Below are 19,120 nucleotides of genomic sequence, written 5' to 3'. Positions count from 1 at the left end.
TTACCAGGGTTTGCTAGTGTGTGATAGGGTTCGTGTCCGTCTGAAGATGTTAGTTTCTTTGTTAGTCCTGTGTTGACAACTCTTCGACAAGCGCTTAGAACTGTACCCACGGAATACGCGCTATATAAGCTTCATATTGATTGATTGATTGATTTTCCCCCAAAATTCAGGGTAATGCTATGAAAAGTCAGTTCAGTTCCACAACAACAAGAATATTATTATGAGTATCAATAAGTTTGAAATTATTTGCCTGTTCAGTTGTTGGTTACAAATTAACAACACACCTATCAAGTGCCTGTTGAAATTCACATCTGCAACACACTTGTGACTGTGTCTCTCCACAACAACAGTTCAATCTAAGTTTCAACACACTAAAGCGTGGCATCATTGAAAGGGCGTTGCAACTGTATGGCTCTAATAATTATTACTCTGTAACTCAGTCTTTGGGTGAAGTCTTGGTGTTTTGTTTTGCAAGTCACAGCCACTGTCAACAGATTTCCTTAGTTTTCCTCATGGCTCCGTGCACTTGCAATGCCGCCCTTCCAGTGATGTCACGCTTTAGGTCAGTGCCTACGTGTTTAATCATCATTTTGTTAGGCCAGTCTCTCCACTGAGAGTCGGTTCCTTAGCTTTGACTTCCCCCGGTTCTGTTGACTAAAGCCTCTCTCACAGGGTACAGAAGTGATTGGAATGGTCAAGAGAATGTCACCAAGCATGCTAAAATCAGGTATCGCAAAAATGCAAACGTCAAAGTTCGTTGTTTTGGATCAACTGCAACAGGCTTTCTTGGTCGTGGCCTTTTCAAACACAAAGTCAGTGACAAAACTGATCGTCTGCAAACTTGCACGCTCGCGGTCTTCGCGGAACCAACAGAACCGAAAATAGCGGAGGGGAAGTAACTCTGGTCACGCTGACAGCGCCGACTTCCCGGAGACAGTAAAACACGTGTCGAGATCGCCGGTGAAGCTTTCCGAAATTAGTCTCCCGCGAAAAAAAACACCCCGAGCGTCGCATAACCAGTCGTACCGTTTGTAAAACGATCAAAGTCATACCCTTTTGCCTTTCAAGTCGTACGTTATTATACCTCTTGGCAAAATAATTGTTACTTACCGACACCCTTTCAAAGAGCGTCTCGTACGTGATTTGGGGGGGGTCAGAGGGTATAATACCTCCAATTTTACGTGATGTGGAACCCTGCAAAATATGTTATTGTGTATGATTTTTTTTATCCAGATACTTGCGGCAAAAATGGACTACTACCCTCATTACACCAGAGGTAGGAGGATGTGTGGTCCTCATGGCTTTACGCAATAATTCAGGTAAGAAAAGCTAAGACAAAAACTTGCATGAATTATTTCCAGTTAATCAAAGTGACTACCTTAACCTTTAGCCTGCCCTTCAGAGCCAAAATGAAGTATTGCCAGTCATAGTATCATAATTATGACTGGCAATACTTCATTTTGGCTTTATTATGAGTGGACTTACTGCTGTTTGACTTTGGAGGGCAGAGCTAGAATGGACACTTTCCTTCGTCGCTTTGATGCGGATGTAATGCCTTCACTACGGTTCTTGCCAGACACAGCTTTTTGATCTGATGAGGCCCCCACCTGTTCAATTACACATTAAGTGATTAACATGCTTCCATTTGAAACTTCGAAGTCTTCATCGGGGATTGACGCCCGACAAAAGCTAATTGAAGCCCGACGGAGCGAAGCGACGGAGGGCTTCAATTACTTTAGACTTTGGGAGAGCGTCAATCCACGATGAAGACCGAGAAGTTTCAAATGGAAGCATGTTAATGTTATTGTAATTGAATGTCAGTGTTACAGAAGTTCAGCCACTGGTCATGGAAAATTAAAGTGTATTTATTGGTAAGGGAATTTGATAAACTTTTATGGGTTGATCTATGAACATTCCAGATGAAAGTCTTTAAACCGAGTCAAAATTGATGTGAACAAAAACATTCATTACTACAAAATTCTTCAAGTTCAACCTAATAAAACAAAAACCAGCACCCCTTTGTCACATTTGTGTTGGGAACACACTGACCACTAGCAATATCTGCAACTTGATAAGATGGTCACATGGGGGGGGGGGGGGGGGTGGGGGGGGGTGGACATGCACGTTGAGGCAACACAAAATATTTTTTTGTGTATGCTTTTTTTTATCCAGATACTTGCGGCAAAAATGGACTACTACCCTCATTACACCAGAGGTAGGAGGATGAGTGGTCCTCATGGCTTTACGCAATAATTCAGGTAAGAAAAGCTAAGACAAAAACTTGCATGAATTATTTCCAGTTAATCAAAGTGACTACCTTTAGCCTGCCCTTCAAAGCCAAAAACCGGCACGGTTGGCCTAGTGGTAAGGCGTCCGCCCCGTGATCGGGAGGTCGTGGGTTCGAACCCCGGCCGGGTCATACCTAAGACTTTAAAATTGGCAATCTAGTGGCTGCTCCGCCTGGCGTCTGGCATTATGGGGTTAGTGCTAAGCCTGGTTGGTCCGGTGTCAGAATAATGTGACAGGGTGAGACATGAAGCCTGTGCTGCGACTTCTGTCTTGTGTGTGGCGCACGTTATATGTCAAAGCAGCACCGCCTTGATATGGCCCTTCGTGGTCGGCTGGGCGTTAAGCAAACAAACAAACAAAAATCAAAGCCAAAATGAAGTATTGCCAGTCATATTATCATAATTATGACTGGCAATACTTCATTTTGGCTTTATTATGAGTGGACTTACTGCTGTTTGACTTTGGAGGGCAGAGCTAGAATGGACACTTTCCTTCGTCGCTTTGATGCGGATGTAATGCCTTCACTACGGTTCTTGCCAGACACAGCTTTTTGATCTGATGAGGCCCCCACCTGTTCAGTTACACATTAAGTGATTAACATGCTTCCATTTGAAACTTCGAAGTCTTCATCGGGGACTGACGCCCGACAAAAGCTAATTGAAGCCCGACAGAGCGAAGCGACGGAGGGCTTCAATTACTATAGACTTTGGGAGGGCGTCAATCCACGATGAAGACCGAGAAGTTTCAAATGGAAGCATGTTAATGTTATTGTAATTGAATGTCAGTGTTACAGAAGTTCAGCCACTGGTCATGGAAAATTAAAGTGTATTTATTGGTAAGGGAATTTGATAAACTTTTATGGGTTGATCTATGAACATTCCAGATGAAAGTCTTTAAACCGAGTCAAAATTGATGTGAACAAAAAACATTCATTACTACAAAATTCTTCAAGTTCAACCTAATAAAACAAAAACCAGCACCCCTTTGTCACATTTGTGTTGGGAACACACTGACCACTAGCAATATCTGCAACTTGATAAGATGGTCACATGGGGGAGGGGGGGGGGGTGGACATGCACGTTGAGGCAACACAAAATATTTTATTGTGTATGCTTTTTTTTATCCAGGTACTTGCGGCAAAAATGGACTACTACCCTCATTACACCAGAGGTAGGAGGATGAGTGGTCCTCATGGCTTTACGCAATAATTCAGGTAAGAAAAGCTAAGACAAAAACTTGCATGAATTATTTCCAGTTAATCAAAGTGACTACCTTTAGCCTGCCCTTCAAAGCCAAAAACCGGCACGGTTGGCCTAGTGGTAAGGCGTCCGCCCCGTGATCGGGAGGTCGTGGGTTCGAACCTCGGCCGGGTCATACCTAAGACTTTAAAATTGGCAATCTAGTGGCTGCTCCGCCTGGCGTCTGGCATTATGGGGTTAGTGCTAGGCCTGGTTGGTCCGGTGTCAGAATAATGTGACTGGGTGAGACATGAAGCCTGTGCTGCAACTTCTGTCTTGTGTGTGGCGCACGTTATATGTCAAAGCAGCACCGCCCTGATATGGCCCTTCGTGGTCGGCTGGGCGTTAAGCAAACATACAAACAAAAATCAAAGCCAAAATGAAGTATTGCCAGTCATATTATCATAATTATGACTGGCAATACTTCATTTTGGCTTTATTATGAGTGGACTTACTGCTGTTTGACTTTAGAGGGCAGAGCTAGAATGGACACTTTCCTTCGTCGCTTTGATGCGGATGTAATGCCTTCACTACGGTTCTTGCCAGACACAGCTTTTTGATCTGATGAGGCCCCCACCTGTTCAGTTACACATTAAGTGATTAACATGCTTCCATTTGAAACTTCGAAGTCTTCATCGGGGATTGACGCCCGACAAAAGCTAATTGAAGCCCGACGGAGCGAAGCGACGGAGGGCTTCAATTAGACTTTGGGAGGGCGTCAATCCACGATGAAGACCGAGAAGTTTCAAATGGAAGCATGTTAATGTTATTGTAATTGAATCTGACGACAATCTCTTTCCTGCTTTCATGCGGTTGTAAACAGACAGAATTGGTTCTGTTCTGTTCACACACTACTTTCAGTCCACCTACCTGCAAGGGTCAAGTCCCAAGAAATGTCTCTGTATTCCTATCGTATCACTCTGCTCCTGTTTTGTTTTCTTTCACACACATTTTCCCTTCTTTTTTGACGGGTTTCTGGACAGCAAACTCTAAAACAAATTCTTTTCATCACAAAAGCGATCTTTGGAATTGACTGACGTAGTCCGGAAGAATTCATGCATTAACTTACGTCACGTACTCAACGTCATCACTTCGCATACCTTATGGTCTCGGTATTTCGTTGGCCTTCATATTTCCTACTTGTAAAATGACCCTCAAAGCTAACCGAGACTAGTTGAGGCTGTATCAATACGCCTCGCCAGCAGGTTGTTAATGGATTTTTTAGCGAGTGGTTATCGACAATTGTAATACAATCAAGTTTGCGTTTTAATGAAACAGATCCTGTGATTGGTCAGAATGTCCCAACTCATTACAAATTACCGGTGACTAATTGTCGATAGCCACTAGCTAAAAAATTCATTAACAACCTGCTCCGCACACTCGTGAATTACCAAGAGGCTGCAAATACCCACTCGTGGTTTATTTTCCACTAATCAACTCGTGGTCATTGTTTAAGCTCTATTTAATGACCGGTAATTTTTAATGAGTTGGGGCATTCTGACCAATCACAGGATCTGTTTCATTAAAACGCAAACTTGATTGAATTACAATTAACATTAACCAGAAAAGCCTTTTAACATATGATAATTATAAGAATAACTTTGAATGTAATTAGAAAATTGTTTGCCATTTGAAGAATATTCATACCATAAGACTAAATTGTTGAAAAGTGTCAAATGTACTGAAAGTAGATGGCTTTGTCAACTGACCATAAATACAATTGGTTCTTGTGCCTGTTGTATAGGAGCACCTGAAAGAGAAGGAACAATGGAACAGAAAGTACCAGCAGGAGGTCGACAGTCTGTCATTCCGCAACTAGCAGCTGTCCAAACGAGTTGTGGTACTGCAAGAGGAGCTGGAGGCCGTCGAGTCACAGAAGAAAAAACACAAGGTTGGCACATTTCTTTAAAGCAGTAAAGCGGTAATCAAGACACCAGCATTGACTTGACAGATACAGATTTCCTCTTCGTTGAATAGGGTTGAAGGCATGGCTATCATATTCCTTGGTGGTGGCAATTCCGTTCAATATGTTTTTGTAACGTCGTGAAATATATACTTTTCCCATAAAACTGAAAGCTTAGTGTTACTGCGACTTCATTTTATCATACTTATTTTCATAGTGTGGCATTTTTCGGTTCTCGTCTTTGTTTTGCCAATACATTAACCTTTACTTTAATTGTTTAAAGTTTTAACAAAAACTTACAATGGTAGGAACCCAAGAAAAAGTCCACCCCTCTGCTTTTTGAATGTAATCTATACCTGACTAAGTTTCAAATGTACATTAGTATTAGATAGGCCATGAAGCCTGTAAATGCCCCTTCTTGATCTTGTGATCATTTTATTGCTATTTATAGTACAGAAAAGGGAACCCGTAAGATTTTGCCATATTTTGTACTCTTGATTTTCTAAATTACGATTGATACGGTCTGTGGAAAAAAAGAGAAATAATTCCTAGACTTCTTGAGTTTCTACTTTCGGTTCACTCAGTTAGTGTAAAAAAACAACCTGTTACTATGGCCATTTTGAATCTCGTATGAAGTGACTAAACGAGATCAGTTGCGTTGATCAGCTCAAAGCGTGGAAAGCTCAATTTTTATCATGCAAAAACAACAACAAAGAGGTGGATCCTCAGCAGGAGCAAAGAAAAAGGCTGTTCGGGAACAGGAATTCCTTTCAACGTATGTTTTCCAAGTTTGACATCGATAGACACTGCATGTCAAAGCTAGACTCATAGGGATCCTGAAATTGACAACACCAAGAAAAGCCGCTGCCAGCATGAGGAGCATCACAGACTTTGTCTTTTGCAAAAGATCTACCCGAGGAACAGGGTGCAGTACATGCCAAAGCGATGTTATCCGAGCTGATAGTGAAAATGAATTTGTCATTGAGCACAGCAGATGTGATTTTACAAGCTGTCAAAAGTGTGTTTCCTGTCTTAAACATCGCGCAGAAGTCTAAGTGTTCCTGCAAGAAGGCTACAGCAATGATGAAACAGATGTCTAATGACATTAGGTCTTCTCTTAAAGAAAAAATCAACAAAGATTTCCATCTTTTTTTTTTTATCAATGACGGTGTGTGCAGCATGTTTGAAATGAATGATTAAAAGTTATGTGGAGTACTCTCATTTTTCTGAAAATGCACAGCTTTTTTTTTGTTAAACTCCATGGCAAAATTGAGGTCCCAAGGTCTGTATTACAATATATATATATATGCAACACATGCTTCTGTCAGTTAAAAGATATGATTTGTTTTTTATCAGCCTCATCTGGAGATGTACTGGTACCTCAGGCCTCATCTGGAGATGTACCAGTATTGCCAGCCTCATTTGGAGATGTACAAGTATTGCCAGCCTCGTCTGGAGATGTACTAGTATCACAAGCCTTATCTGGAGATGTACCAGTATCACCAGCCTCATCTGGAGATGTACCGCCATCACCAGCCTCATCTGGAGATTTACCAGTATCACCAGCCTTATCTGGATATGTACCAGTTTCACCAGTCTTATCTGGACATGTACCAGTATCACCAGCCTCATCTGGAGATGTACCGCTATCACCAGCCTTATCTGGAGATGTACTGATACCACCAACCTCATCTGGAGATGTACCGCTATCACCAGCCTTATCTGGAAATGTACCGATACCACCAGCCTCATCTGGAGATGTACCGCTATCACCAGCCTCATCTGGAGATGTACCGCTATCATCAGCCTCATCTGGAGATGTACCGCTATCACCAGTCTTATCTGGAAATGTACCGATACCACCAGCCTCATCTGGAAATGTACCGATACCACCAGCCTTATCTGGAGATGTACTGATACCACCAGCCTCATCTGGAGATGTACCGCTACCAAAAGCCTCATCTGGAAATGTACCGATACCACCAGCCTCATTTGGAGATGAACAGGTACGAAAAGCATTGTGATTTTGAACTTACTCACGGGTTACCTCCATTATGAAATTGACCGTTTTTGTTTGTTTATTTGTTGCTTAACGTCCAGCCGACTACGCAGAGCCATATCAGGACGAAAATTGACCGCTTTTATTTTTTAAACTTTCCAGGAAATGGGATTTAGCCACCTCTAGGTCGATGTTGTCAGTCTAATGAAATTGGAGAAAAGGCACCAATGGGTGGCCGAGTGGTAACGCACTTGCGCTCGGAAGTGAGTTCGACCCTGTGTCGGGGCGTTAGCAATTTTCTCCCCCCTTTCCTAACCTAGGTGGTGGGTTCAAGTGCTAGTCTTTCGGATGAGACGAAAAACCGAGGTCCCTTCGTGTACACTACATTGGGGTGTGCACGTTAAAGATCCCACGATTGACAAAAGGGTCTTTCCTGGCAAAATTGTATAGCCATAGATTAAAAAAATGTCCACCAAAATACCCGTGTGACTTTGAATAATAGGCCGTGAACAGTAGGATATGCGCCGAAATGGCTGCGATCTGCTGGTCGATGTGAATGCGTGATGTATTGTGTAAAAAAATCCATCTCACACGGCGCCTTGAGTCCGAGTCTGGAGATACGCGCGCGATATAAGACTTCATATAACCCATACTTGTCGGTCGCCCTATGCCTAAGTGGAATGTTTTGTATAATGGGAGCTTTAGGGCAACATTTGGCTTTAACACACACACACGTACATATATAGATTGGTTGAATTTAGAATAAAAAGAAAGTATGTAAAAGTCACAACATTCTTACACGTACTCGCATTCACTACCAAGAAACTGTTAATTTTTAGGATAGTTGGACATTAACTACAGTACCTGTGTAATCCAGAAAAACACACAAGATAAGCACATAATTGAGGCAAGTCAGGACCATTATGATGATCTGTGTCAAAAGCATCACATTTATTTTAACACGAATATTTATTGGACCATAGTGGCCGAGTGGGCTGCTTGCAGTCTCACTCAATGACAAAGTTAAGCAATGCCGAGCCTAGCCAAGTACTTGGATAAGTGACTGTCTGAGTTGTACACTGCTGTTAACTTGACCCCTCATGGAGGGCGGTGTCTCACTACTCTTTGGGATGAGATTTTAAAGGGAGGTCTATTCAGTATTCTGAGTACATATGCCCTCAAAATCATGCTTGGACTTGATCCTGACGCCAATGTCCAACTCGGGTCAATGCAACCCGCAGAAACACACCCAGCATGCATCATAGTCTCAGAATAATCAGAATGATGATTGTGGAGACTCAAGGAAAGGCAGGTGTACTAAGCTGCCATGGTATTATGGGAAAAGGTTCTATTGTTATTGCAAATTTGTCTGGAAGCATGTGTCGACATTAGCTTGTATGTCTGCTTGATAGGCAATGTGATCTGGGTTGTCAGTAAAAATGAAATTTGAGATTTGAAAAGAATCACCAAACCTTAGGGCGACAGAATATAAGTTGAAAGTATTGTACAATTGGAGCTTTAGGACGACATTTGGTCGACCTAGCTCCCCTGTAGGATTTAGCACAATATATGTTATATTTTTGGTCGCCCTAATCAAAAGTATTGTATAATGGGAGCTTTAGGGCGACATTTGGTGAATTGGATCTGGGTTGTCACTAAAATGACATTTGAGATTTGAAAGGAAGCACCAAACCTTAGGGCGAAAGAAAATACATTGAAAGTATTGTACAATTGCTGAATTGGAGCTTTAGGATGACATATGTTCGACCTAGCTCCCCTGTGGAATTTGACACACACGCATATTATATATACTGTTCAAAAAAAGAAACGCATAGTTGCTACTTGCCAAATTTGTTTTATTTTTCGAAAAAAATAACAGAAAATCCAATATTTAGATTATTTGTTTGAATTTTGGTATGGACACAGTTGAATGCACACACAGTTCATTTGCATCTTCAAATCAATCAGTCAATCAATACGATTGGGTGCCGAGGCTGTCAAGTCAGTAGGGGGTGTGACTGCCTTGAGCAGCAACAACTGCCCGGCACCTTCTGGGCATGGACTGGATCAGATGCCGGATATCTTGCTGTGGGATGGTGTCCCACTCCTCCTGAAGTGCCTGCAATAGATCGCGGTGATTTGCTGGCGCTTCTTCTTGCCTGCGCACACGTCTGTCCAATTCATCCCAGAGGTGTTCTATCGGGTTCATGTCTGGCGACATGGATGGCCAGGGAAGCACCTGGACATGGTGGTCGGTGAGGAACTGGGTGGTGAGTCGTGCTGTGTGCGGGCGAGCGTTGTCCTGCTGGAATATGGCATCCTGGTCAGCCAGAAGAGGAAGGGCGTGTGGGCGCAGAATTTCCTCCACGTATCGCTGGGCAGTTATGCGCCCTTGGACGTGCACCAGGGTGCTCCTTCCAGCGGTATTGATCGCCCCCACACCATGACGCCTCCACCACCATGAATGGGTGCCTCATCCACACAGTTGGGCGCGTAACGTTCGTTTACTCTCCGGTAGACCCTCCTCCGACCATCATGTCGCTGGAGCAGGAAGTAGGACTCGTCGCTGAACCACACGTGTCTCCAGTGATTCCGGACGGTCCAGCGAAGGTGCTGGTTGCCCCACTGCACTCGGTTCTGGCGATGGCGGCGGGTGAGGACAGCTCCTCTGTGAGGTCTGCGAGCTCTCAAACCAGCTTTATGCAGGCGGTACTGCACGGTCTGGTCCGATAATCGGTGTGGCCCGGGGAGAGCCTGGACAGAAGATGAGGCCGACAGGAAACGATTCCGGAGGTGGCGGAGCCGTATGAAACGGTCCTGAGCAGCAGTTGTCGCCCTTGGTCTTCCCGCTCGTGGCAAGTCAGCAACGGAGCCAGTGGCTTGAAACCTGACCCACAGTCTACTGATGGTGCCCTGGGACACGTGGAAGTGCCTGGCGATTGCACTTTGACTTTGGCCTGCTTGTAAACGACCCAATGCAATTTGGCGGTCTTCTCTGCTCAATCGGGCCATCTTTCGTCGCTGAATTGTCGTCTGATTTCTTTGTGGCGAACAATCCGCTTTTATGGGTTTTGGAAGACATGGTGAGAGCTCAATATTCCCCGAGTTTCACGAGATTACACTGAAGCATGACGAGTGGTCATGCCAAATGAGCAATTTTGACATTGTAGCCACTGATAACGCATGCGTCACGTGCAGAGCTCACTTGTGGCAATGGACGAAAGGTCGACGACCAGATAAACATTTTCTGCAGTTTGGTGGATATCCTTGTAGCCATATAACTAAATTAACCAAATATTACAAGCTATGCGTTTCTTTTTTTGAACAGTATATATATGATAATGTCAAAAATGGTGTGAATGTGTTCATACTTTCTCCAAGTCCTTTTACTGAAAAGGACCTTTGACTCGATATTCCGATCTACTTACGCATACTCTTTGGGGTTTACATTGTGATGTTTAAATAAAAGTTCCACATGATTCTATGCTCCGCCTTGCAAGAGACATCACATTAACTTAACTGTGAATATTTTGTTTTAGGATGAAGACTTATACCGTCCGGAGAGTGATTTTGATTCTGATAGCACACCTTCTTCCTGCGATTACCCTATGCTGTCACCACCTGCACAAAGGAAGAAAACTTGCCAAGGTAAAAGTCAATGAAAGAAACTGTGAGAAGTAGTAACTCACTCACTGCGACAACTCATGGATGACCAATTTACTTAACTCATGGATGACCAATTTACTTAAGATTCAACTCTCCTGAGCCAGAAACCACAACTTGGTCTATAGTTCAGGACATTTCCTAGTCAAGTTGCAATCATTTATTGTACTATCAAGGAAACAGTTTCTTGTGTAAAGAATTTAACATGCTATACAGTGTTCTTGCCAGGCCTTGGTCTTCGGTCTCTGACGCATTCCTTTCTGATTTGACGCATTGGACCTAGCCTTGTCCGGTCGATGGACCGATAGTTTTTACGTTTTGGTGGTCAACTGACCGATACATATTCGTACAAGGCGGACAAGGTCTGCAATGAATGGAATGGGAGTTGCAAAGTCGGAAAACAAACCCCGATCGAAATGCTCATGTTTGCTACGAGTGAAAAATGCACTCGGTGCCGACTCTGTGTTTGTCGTCATTGACTCTGTGTTTGTCGTCATTGACACTCGAGGCTGCGTTTACGGAAATACCCGTTCCAGCCGGTGTACCTAATTATCGAAAACGGCGCAAACAGCGGAAATTTCATCAATATAATACTACGGCATGGTAATTTGGACCTATTGTTTTTTTAAAGCCAGGACATTTGGACTTATTGGTTTTTTTTTAGGGAGGTCCAAATGACCTATTGTCTTCTTAGGCTGGCAACAACACTGGCTATACTTTTTCCCACATAAAACAGACTTGTGCCCATTGTGATATACATTGTACTTGTTTGACAGGCATGGTTACAACAAGTCAGCAAAGTCTGGTTTTCTCGATGGCTGGTTGGCACCCCGTTGCCTTGGCACCTCAAGCAATGATGTTGCCAGCGCAGTCTGTGTCTCGTCTTACGTCTCCCAACAATGTCCAGCTTCCCACCGACCTTACTGTCCTTCAGCAGCAGCTCAGGACTCCAGGTATGTTATTCTTCAGCGTGTGGCATCACCGTATTTGATCTTTTACCCTTGTTAAATGCTTCTCATTCAAGTCACTGCACAGCAGAACATGCATGCACTTTTAAAACCAGCTTGCTGCACAATTGTTAAGTACCTATTTTATGAAGCAACTGCTTGTTTGCGAAAATGAGTGTGCCTGCATCGATACTACGTGTTTATCACTAAATCAGTGTCTGATAAGACCGTCCATCCGGAGGGTGAAATGAATAGGCTAAAGTTGCTGATGCGACCCTCATTCACATTTCACACTGTTAGACTGTACGGTAGGCTACGGTTCATGTTGGTTAATAAATATTGGCTTCAAATTGGTACCCTTGAAAATGACAGAAGGCCGCCTTACAATTCTTAAACTTCTTGAGTTTCTACTTTTGTGACATGACGTGGCGAGTCTCGTATGAAGTGACGAAACGAGATCAGTTGTATTGATCTGTTCAAAGTGTGGAAAGCTCAATTTCCATCATGTAAAAACAACAACAAAGAAAAAGGCGGTTCGTGAACAGGAATTCCTTTCAAAGTTTGTGTCAGTAAAAAGATGACCTGATTTATTTCTCATCAGCCTCATCTGGAGATGTACCGCTACCACCAGCCTCATCTGGAGATGTACCGCTACCACCAGCCTCATCTGGAGATGTACCGCTACCACCAGCCTCATTTGGAGATGTACCGATAAAACCAGCCTCATCTGGAGATGACAGGTACGAAAAGCCTCGCGATTTGAACTAACTCACGGGTTACCTACTTCCTGAATTTGACTCTCCGGATGACTTTTTAACTTTATAAGCCTGTGATTAAGGTGACCCACAAACTGTTACCAGACACTCCCTGGACTTATATTAAGCCTAGTGCAGAACCGCGCGAGGTGACATGTGACTCATTTCGTGGTGGAGGGTCACATTTTAAGGATTTTTTGCATTTTACTTCAGTATCTGTGTAATCCAGAAAAGACACAAGATAAGCGCATAATTGAGGAGAGTCGGGACCATTATGATGATCTGTGTCAAAAGCACATTGAACACGACTATTAATGGGACCATAGTGGCCGAGTGGGCGACTTGCAGTCTCACTCTATGACAAAGTTAAGCAATTTGAGATTTAAATAGAAGCACCAAACCTTAGGGCGACTGAAAAAAAGATTAGAGCTTTAGGACGACATTTGATCAACCTAGGTCCCCTGTTGAATTTAAAGGCACACGCAGCTTCCCGTAAACCATCACAGACACTGTCAGGCTTTTACACACAGTACAAACACCCTTGCATTTCAACACTCACCACTTGAGAACATCGTAGGTGCCCTCCGAAAAGAGCGAGCACTTATGAACGAATTTATTTTTGCGTGGCCAGCCGGATTGTCTGATCAGACAATGGGATGGCTCGTTTTGGCGCTAGACCTAACTTATACTAATAAATTGACAGCTTGTTACACAAATATTCTTAAATAATTCTTTTTTCATTAAGACAAAATCAGTAAAACTCGAAGATTTTAAAGTTTAAAAACTAGCCCTGAAGCGTGTCCTGCAAAACGTGTTTCTCGTAGCAGACGAATGTTCAGCATGTCGCCAGTTTCTTTGAACGGTCAGCCGACACCATTCACTTCGTGTGACTCGCAGCCATTTGTTGCGTTTTAGATAACGAGCCATGGCAGATACAGCGAGTCGCATTGAAATCAAGGACTGACTACTAAATTGTGAGAAAAAAAGGGAAAGTAGATCACATGGGTTCACGATGGCTCAGGGGTTAGATTAACCACGAAAACAGGTGTGTGGTTTACTCGAGCTAAACAAAAAAACTGTGTCATTTAATGCTATTCACTAAATGCTATTGCAAGTGTGTTCGATAAGGTTAGAACTGCTTTTTCATGAAAAGATTTGAATCGTTCTGTAAACCATTTGGGACGGACTGGGGCTTTAACACACACGCATTACAAGTCAAATAGTGTGAATGTGATAATTTTTTCTCCTTCCTCCAAGTACTTTTAGTTTTACTCAAAAGGACCTATGACCAGATTTCCAGATCTACTGACAAATACGTTTTGAGCTTTCATTTGTGATGTTTAGATAAAAAATAAAAAAAAGAGTTTCACATGATGGCATGTTCCGCCTTGCCAGAGACATCACTATAACTTAACTCTAAATATTTTGTTTTAGGATGAAGACTACAGTTACGATCCGGAGAGTGATTCTGATTCTGATGGCACACCTTTTTCAAGCTACATGTACTACTACTCAATGCTGTCACCACCTGCAAAAAGGAAGAAAACATGCCAAGGTAAAAGTCCGTGAAAGAAACTGAGAAGTAGTGACTCTATGACTGCAACCTTTCATGATTTGCCAATTTACCTAAAATTCAGCTTTCCTGAGCCAGAAGCAAGACTTGTCTATAGACTATAGTTCAGGACATTTGCATATGCAGTTGCAATCAACTAGTGTACTATCAAGAAAACAGTTTCGTGTGGACAGAATTGTACATGCTCTACATTTTCCCATCTTTGTTAAAACATTAAGTCAAAATTTGACTAAATGTAAAAAACATCAATTTTGAAAACAACACTGGACAGCAATTAAAAATAGCATTCACCAAAACTGGCAACATGGTCTCAAAAGCTTCCTCACCTCATGTCTGACACATGCATGCACACACACACACACACAAACACACACACACACACACACACACACACACACATACACACACACACACACACACACGCATCTCTGCCTTATGCAGCTTCATTTGTTTCTAAGGAAAATGCTGGGAGTCCATGGTTTCCAGGGAAATTGTATATTTGTGAAACACGTTATTCACCAGTCTTGCAAAGACCAGGCAAAAGTTACTAAATGTTCAGTTAAGCTGCTGCAACATTCCCCCATTTTGAAATTTTTACCATGCTCCTTTTTGTTGTGAACATAAAGATCTGAACCTGGGCTTTTATTTCCAGGAAGCGATCACTTTTCATAATCGTTGATATTGGTTTTGGTTATGCCTAATATGATCACATGGTTATTCTTCAAGAAGCGTTGTTCAGTTTTCATTTTTTTCTTGGGTAGAGCTGCTTTGATCTTTGAAAACTTTGTAATAGGATTTTTTGCATATTTTGTTTTTTTCAGAAATACCAGACAAACACGATGTACTGCCACCTGCCTCAAACGGACTGCCACCTGCCTCAGATGAGCTGCCACCTGCCTCAAATGGACTGCCACCTGCCTCAGACGGACTGCCAAACATTTCTTCCAAGAAACCGAAACGACCTTGCCTATATTGTGGCCAGTTTCAAAGTGTGCTCATCAGACACTTACAAAGAAAACATTCTAATGAAGTAAGGGTTGCTGCAGCCATGAAGCTGCCTGCTTGTTCTAATGCGCAACTTGATTGTGGGCAGGCTTACCCTTTTTAAAATCAAAAAACAAGAAAGGTAGGTTGTTGGAACGTTTGTTATTGGATTTACATTAACATAAAACGTTTTAAGAGAACAGCCTTCCTTCTGTATGTTTTTGCTCATTGAACACCTTTGATTTCACCAACTCTTTTTTCTTCTTGTCACTGAGCTCTGACCGGTACGGTTGGCCTAGTGGTAAGGCGTCCGCCCCGTGATCGGGAGGTCGTGGGTTCGAACCCCGGCCGGGTCATACCTAAGACTTTAAAATTGGCAATCTAGTGGCTGCTCCGCCTGTCGTCTGGCATTATGGGGTTAGTGCTACGACTGGTTGGTCCGGTGTCAGAATAATCAGAATAATGTGACTGGGTGAGACATGAAGCCTGTTCTGCGACTTCTGTCTTGCGTGTGGCGCATGTTATATGTCAAAGCAGCACCGCCCTGATATGGCCCTTCGTGGTAAAACGCTGGCAGTTTCTTTGTTTTTGGATTTACCCTTTTTAACGCAAGAATGGATGGTGAACCAGCCAGACTGACACTGTGTGAATGGCAAGAAGCAGAAAGCAATCATTGGGTGGTACTGGTTCAATCTCGGCAGCTAAACTAAAGAGTATGTGTGTATGTAAAATCACCCATGACAGATGTGTACTGGTTCAATCTCGGCAGCTAAACTAAAGAATATCAAGTATGTGTTTTGAAAATCGTTGTCAGTATCGGATAAAGGAGAATTTCACTTGAGACTCGACCGAGGCCTGGTTTGTGTTATTATGCAAGGTCCGGTACTATGAACAAATTTGGTCAAATCCACTACAAATGTATGCGTGTTTGGCTTATTTCATAGAGTAAAAAGTTCACGCACTAAACATTTTATGTTGACCGACAAAAGTGTGCCTCGTACACTCTAAATATTTGGACGCCAGATACCTCTGCAATGACCGGAACAGAGCTGAGCAGAAAATGCAATCAGGTGTTCTATCTCAGACTAATCAAAGCAGTCTGACACAAGCCTGATCACTTGGATCGTCACTAATCTATTCAAGAGTTCTGCATTGCCCATTATCTCCCATTCAAACCCTCTTTTGTACTGTGAGTTAGTAATCGCTGAACGATCGCTGTTAATGTTATAGCGATACTGGTGAAAACGAAATGTAATATTTTGAGTGCATGCAGTAATTGAAGGGCGCACAAAGCATGTGACTACCCTCCAGTGACTGCACTCATAACCTTTTGAGATGAGTGGTTGTAAGGTATTATAATAAGACTTCCTCTCCACAATACAAGTGCCTGTTGTTGTTATTCATGTTCAATTGATGGGAAGCTAATTCTGGAGGATAAATAGAAAACAATTAAGCTTTTTTAATAGGTTACAATAATGTCATCATTTATTTCTCATTGAAAATTTCAAATCATTTTATATCATTTTGCTTTAAAAGTTGTCAGTCGTGTCTTGAAATCGATGACATTTGTTTTATGTTTTGCTTCTAATACTGAGTTCTAATGACAGAGTAAATATAGCATTGTAATTTGTAATACCATGCACAGTTCAAACTGTCAATCACGCTCCTTCCCAGTTTGTGATATGTATGTACATGAATTCTGTAAGTGGTCAATTTGTGTGTGGCATTGATCAACATTGCAAACAACACAGTTAATCTATGCAATCATGTACATCAAAATAATTTCAAAGAACTGTTCTCTGTTTTAATCTGTATTTGTTTCACTTCTCTGGGGTAAATTAGTTCCCCAATAAATCCTGTTGCATTGTAAATGCATGCCATTTATTTTCTTCTGTCTTGACTTTATTTTGCCAAAAATGTTATGCTTGGAAGAGGGCTTAGTAACTCTCTCCAAAAGGCCACTGGTTCTGATTCTACTCAATTACGATTGTTTTCTTGATAGTGTACATTTGATTGAAATTTTAACTAAAATTTGTTGTTTCTGTGCTTCATTAATCTTCTTCAATTTGAGGTATCTTGGTGTAGCTTGTGTGTTTATGACATCATTTCTGCCCTAACATTTACAATGATTTCAACATAAAAGATAACTTAAACATACTAAATATGGATCTCTATGTTGTTAATGATTAGGTGAAATGTAAGACTACCAAAATATGTGTGCCATAATTCTGCACACGATATTTTTTCTTTCAAACAGATCATTGGTAATCTGAACCGTACACTTGCAAGTGGTCAAATTACTTTTTTGTGTTCTCAAATTGTTTTATGGCAGAGATTTAAAAAGACCTCAATTAGTGTACTGTAAACTATAGAGCATGTATTGTGATCTTAGCAGACTTTCACTGTGCTGTTCTGGAAAGAACGTCGGCAAGACTATTGAAAGCGTTCTGCATTTAGAACATTGACAGATCATGCAGAACACACTGAGAGCCCATAACAGCTTACTTTTTCAGTTCATTCAGCACACAAAAGATGATCACAGCAGCTAACTCTCAAAACAGAACATTTGAATGCCGTTCTCAAACTGTTTCAAATAAGTGAGTGTGTGCAATTCCCATCATGTTCATTTAGAGTGTAGTAGGGCCCCAGATCAATCCAGCATTGAGTGCATTTCTGCCATTACCTGAAAACAATAGACCTTTTGCAAGTGTATTCTTTGCAAGAACTTTATTCTTGTACATACTTGTAAGTTGTCTTTTTTTCCCGTTTTTGTTACCCTCTACAGAGAGGTCCCACTCGCAACTCTGTACAACATCCCTTTTGTCAAATCTCCCTTACTGAACAAAGTATAGTAGGTTTTGGACTCGAACAATATGGTAAGTGTAGGGAAGCGATTTAAGAACAAGTGCGCACATTAAAACATCATTGCTGAAGGTGTATGTGTATAATTTTATTCTTGTTTTTGACAAATAAATGAGCTGTTGAACAAATACACATTCGTTGACTTATCGCAGTTTGCATTGTATGTGTTAATGTGTGTATATGTACATCCTGTTATATGTTTTTCTTCTGTGATGTACTTTGCTTACATCTGCCTGTTAACATTACAACAAGGCATTCCTATTGATATGTTTAAATTTTGCAAACAGTGACCTTTTATTTCTGACTTGGGAACAACACTGATGAAAGCATCTATCATTTTTTCTGTCACAACTCATACACAAAATCTATTGCACGTTTTGAACTGTTTATTAAAACTGCCAACAGAATAATTAGTGATGAAACAGCCATGATTACACTCAACACAAAGCATCAGGAACCTTAAATAATAACGATTTCGAAAGCGCGAACTGCAGAGTTTGAGCACATAACTAAATGACAATTAAAATGACGGGCGCAGTGGCGTGGTGGTAAGACGTCGGCCTCCTAATCGGGAGGTCGTGAGTTCGAATCCCGGTCGCTGCCGCCTGGTGGGTTAAGAGTGGAGATTTTTCCGATCTCCCAGGTCAACTTATGTGCAGACCTGCTAGTGACTTAACCCCCTTCGTGTGTACACGCAAGCACAAGACCAAGTGCGCACGGAAAAGATCCTGTAATCCATGTCAGAGTTCGGTGGGTTGTAGAAACACGAAAATACCCAGCATGCTTCCTCCGAAAGCGGCGTATGGCTGCCTAAATGGCGGGGTAAAAACGGTCATACACGTAAAATTCCACTCGTGCAAAAACACGCGTGTACGTGGGAGTTTCAGCCCACGAACGCAGAAGAAGA

The 19,120-nt window shown here is 42.1% G+C and overlaps 1 protein-coding gene across 1 annotated transcript; it reads left to right on the top strand.

Annotated features, from left to right (window-relative positions):
* The first annotated feature begins 3,401 nt into the window (after window positions 1-3,401).
* LOC138957519 (uncharacterized) lies at window positions 3,402-18,343 on the top strand. The gene is made up of 8 exons (XM_070328633.1): window positions 3,402-3,502; window positions 5,272-5,418; window positions 6,787-7,436; window positions 10,969-11,077; window positions 11,869-12,045; window positions 12,641-12,779; window positions 14,229-14,349; window positions 15,189-18,343. Exons 1-8 carry the CDS (start codon window positions 3,481-3,483, stop codon window positions 15,399-15,401), a joined length of 1,578 nt encoding a protein of 525 aa, XP_070184734.1. The 5' UTR covers window positions 3,402-3,480; the 3' UTR covers window positions 15,402-18,343.
* Window positions 18,344-19,120: the final 777 nt, after the last annotated feature.

This window comes from Littorina saxatilis, unplaced genomic scaffold (assembly GCF_037325665.1).
Source record: "Littorina saxatilis isolate snail1 unplaced genomic scaffold, US_GU_Lsax_2.0 scaffold_175, whole genome shotgun sequence".
NCBI classification, from domain to species: domain Eukaryota; kingdom Metazoa; phylum Mollusca; class Gastropoda; order Littorinimorpha; family Littorinidae; genus Littorina; species Littorina saxatilis.
The sequence above is the reverse complement of the archived record's forward strand: the minus strand, read 5'-3'. Positions and strand labels throughout refer to the sequence as shown.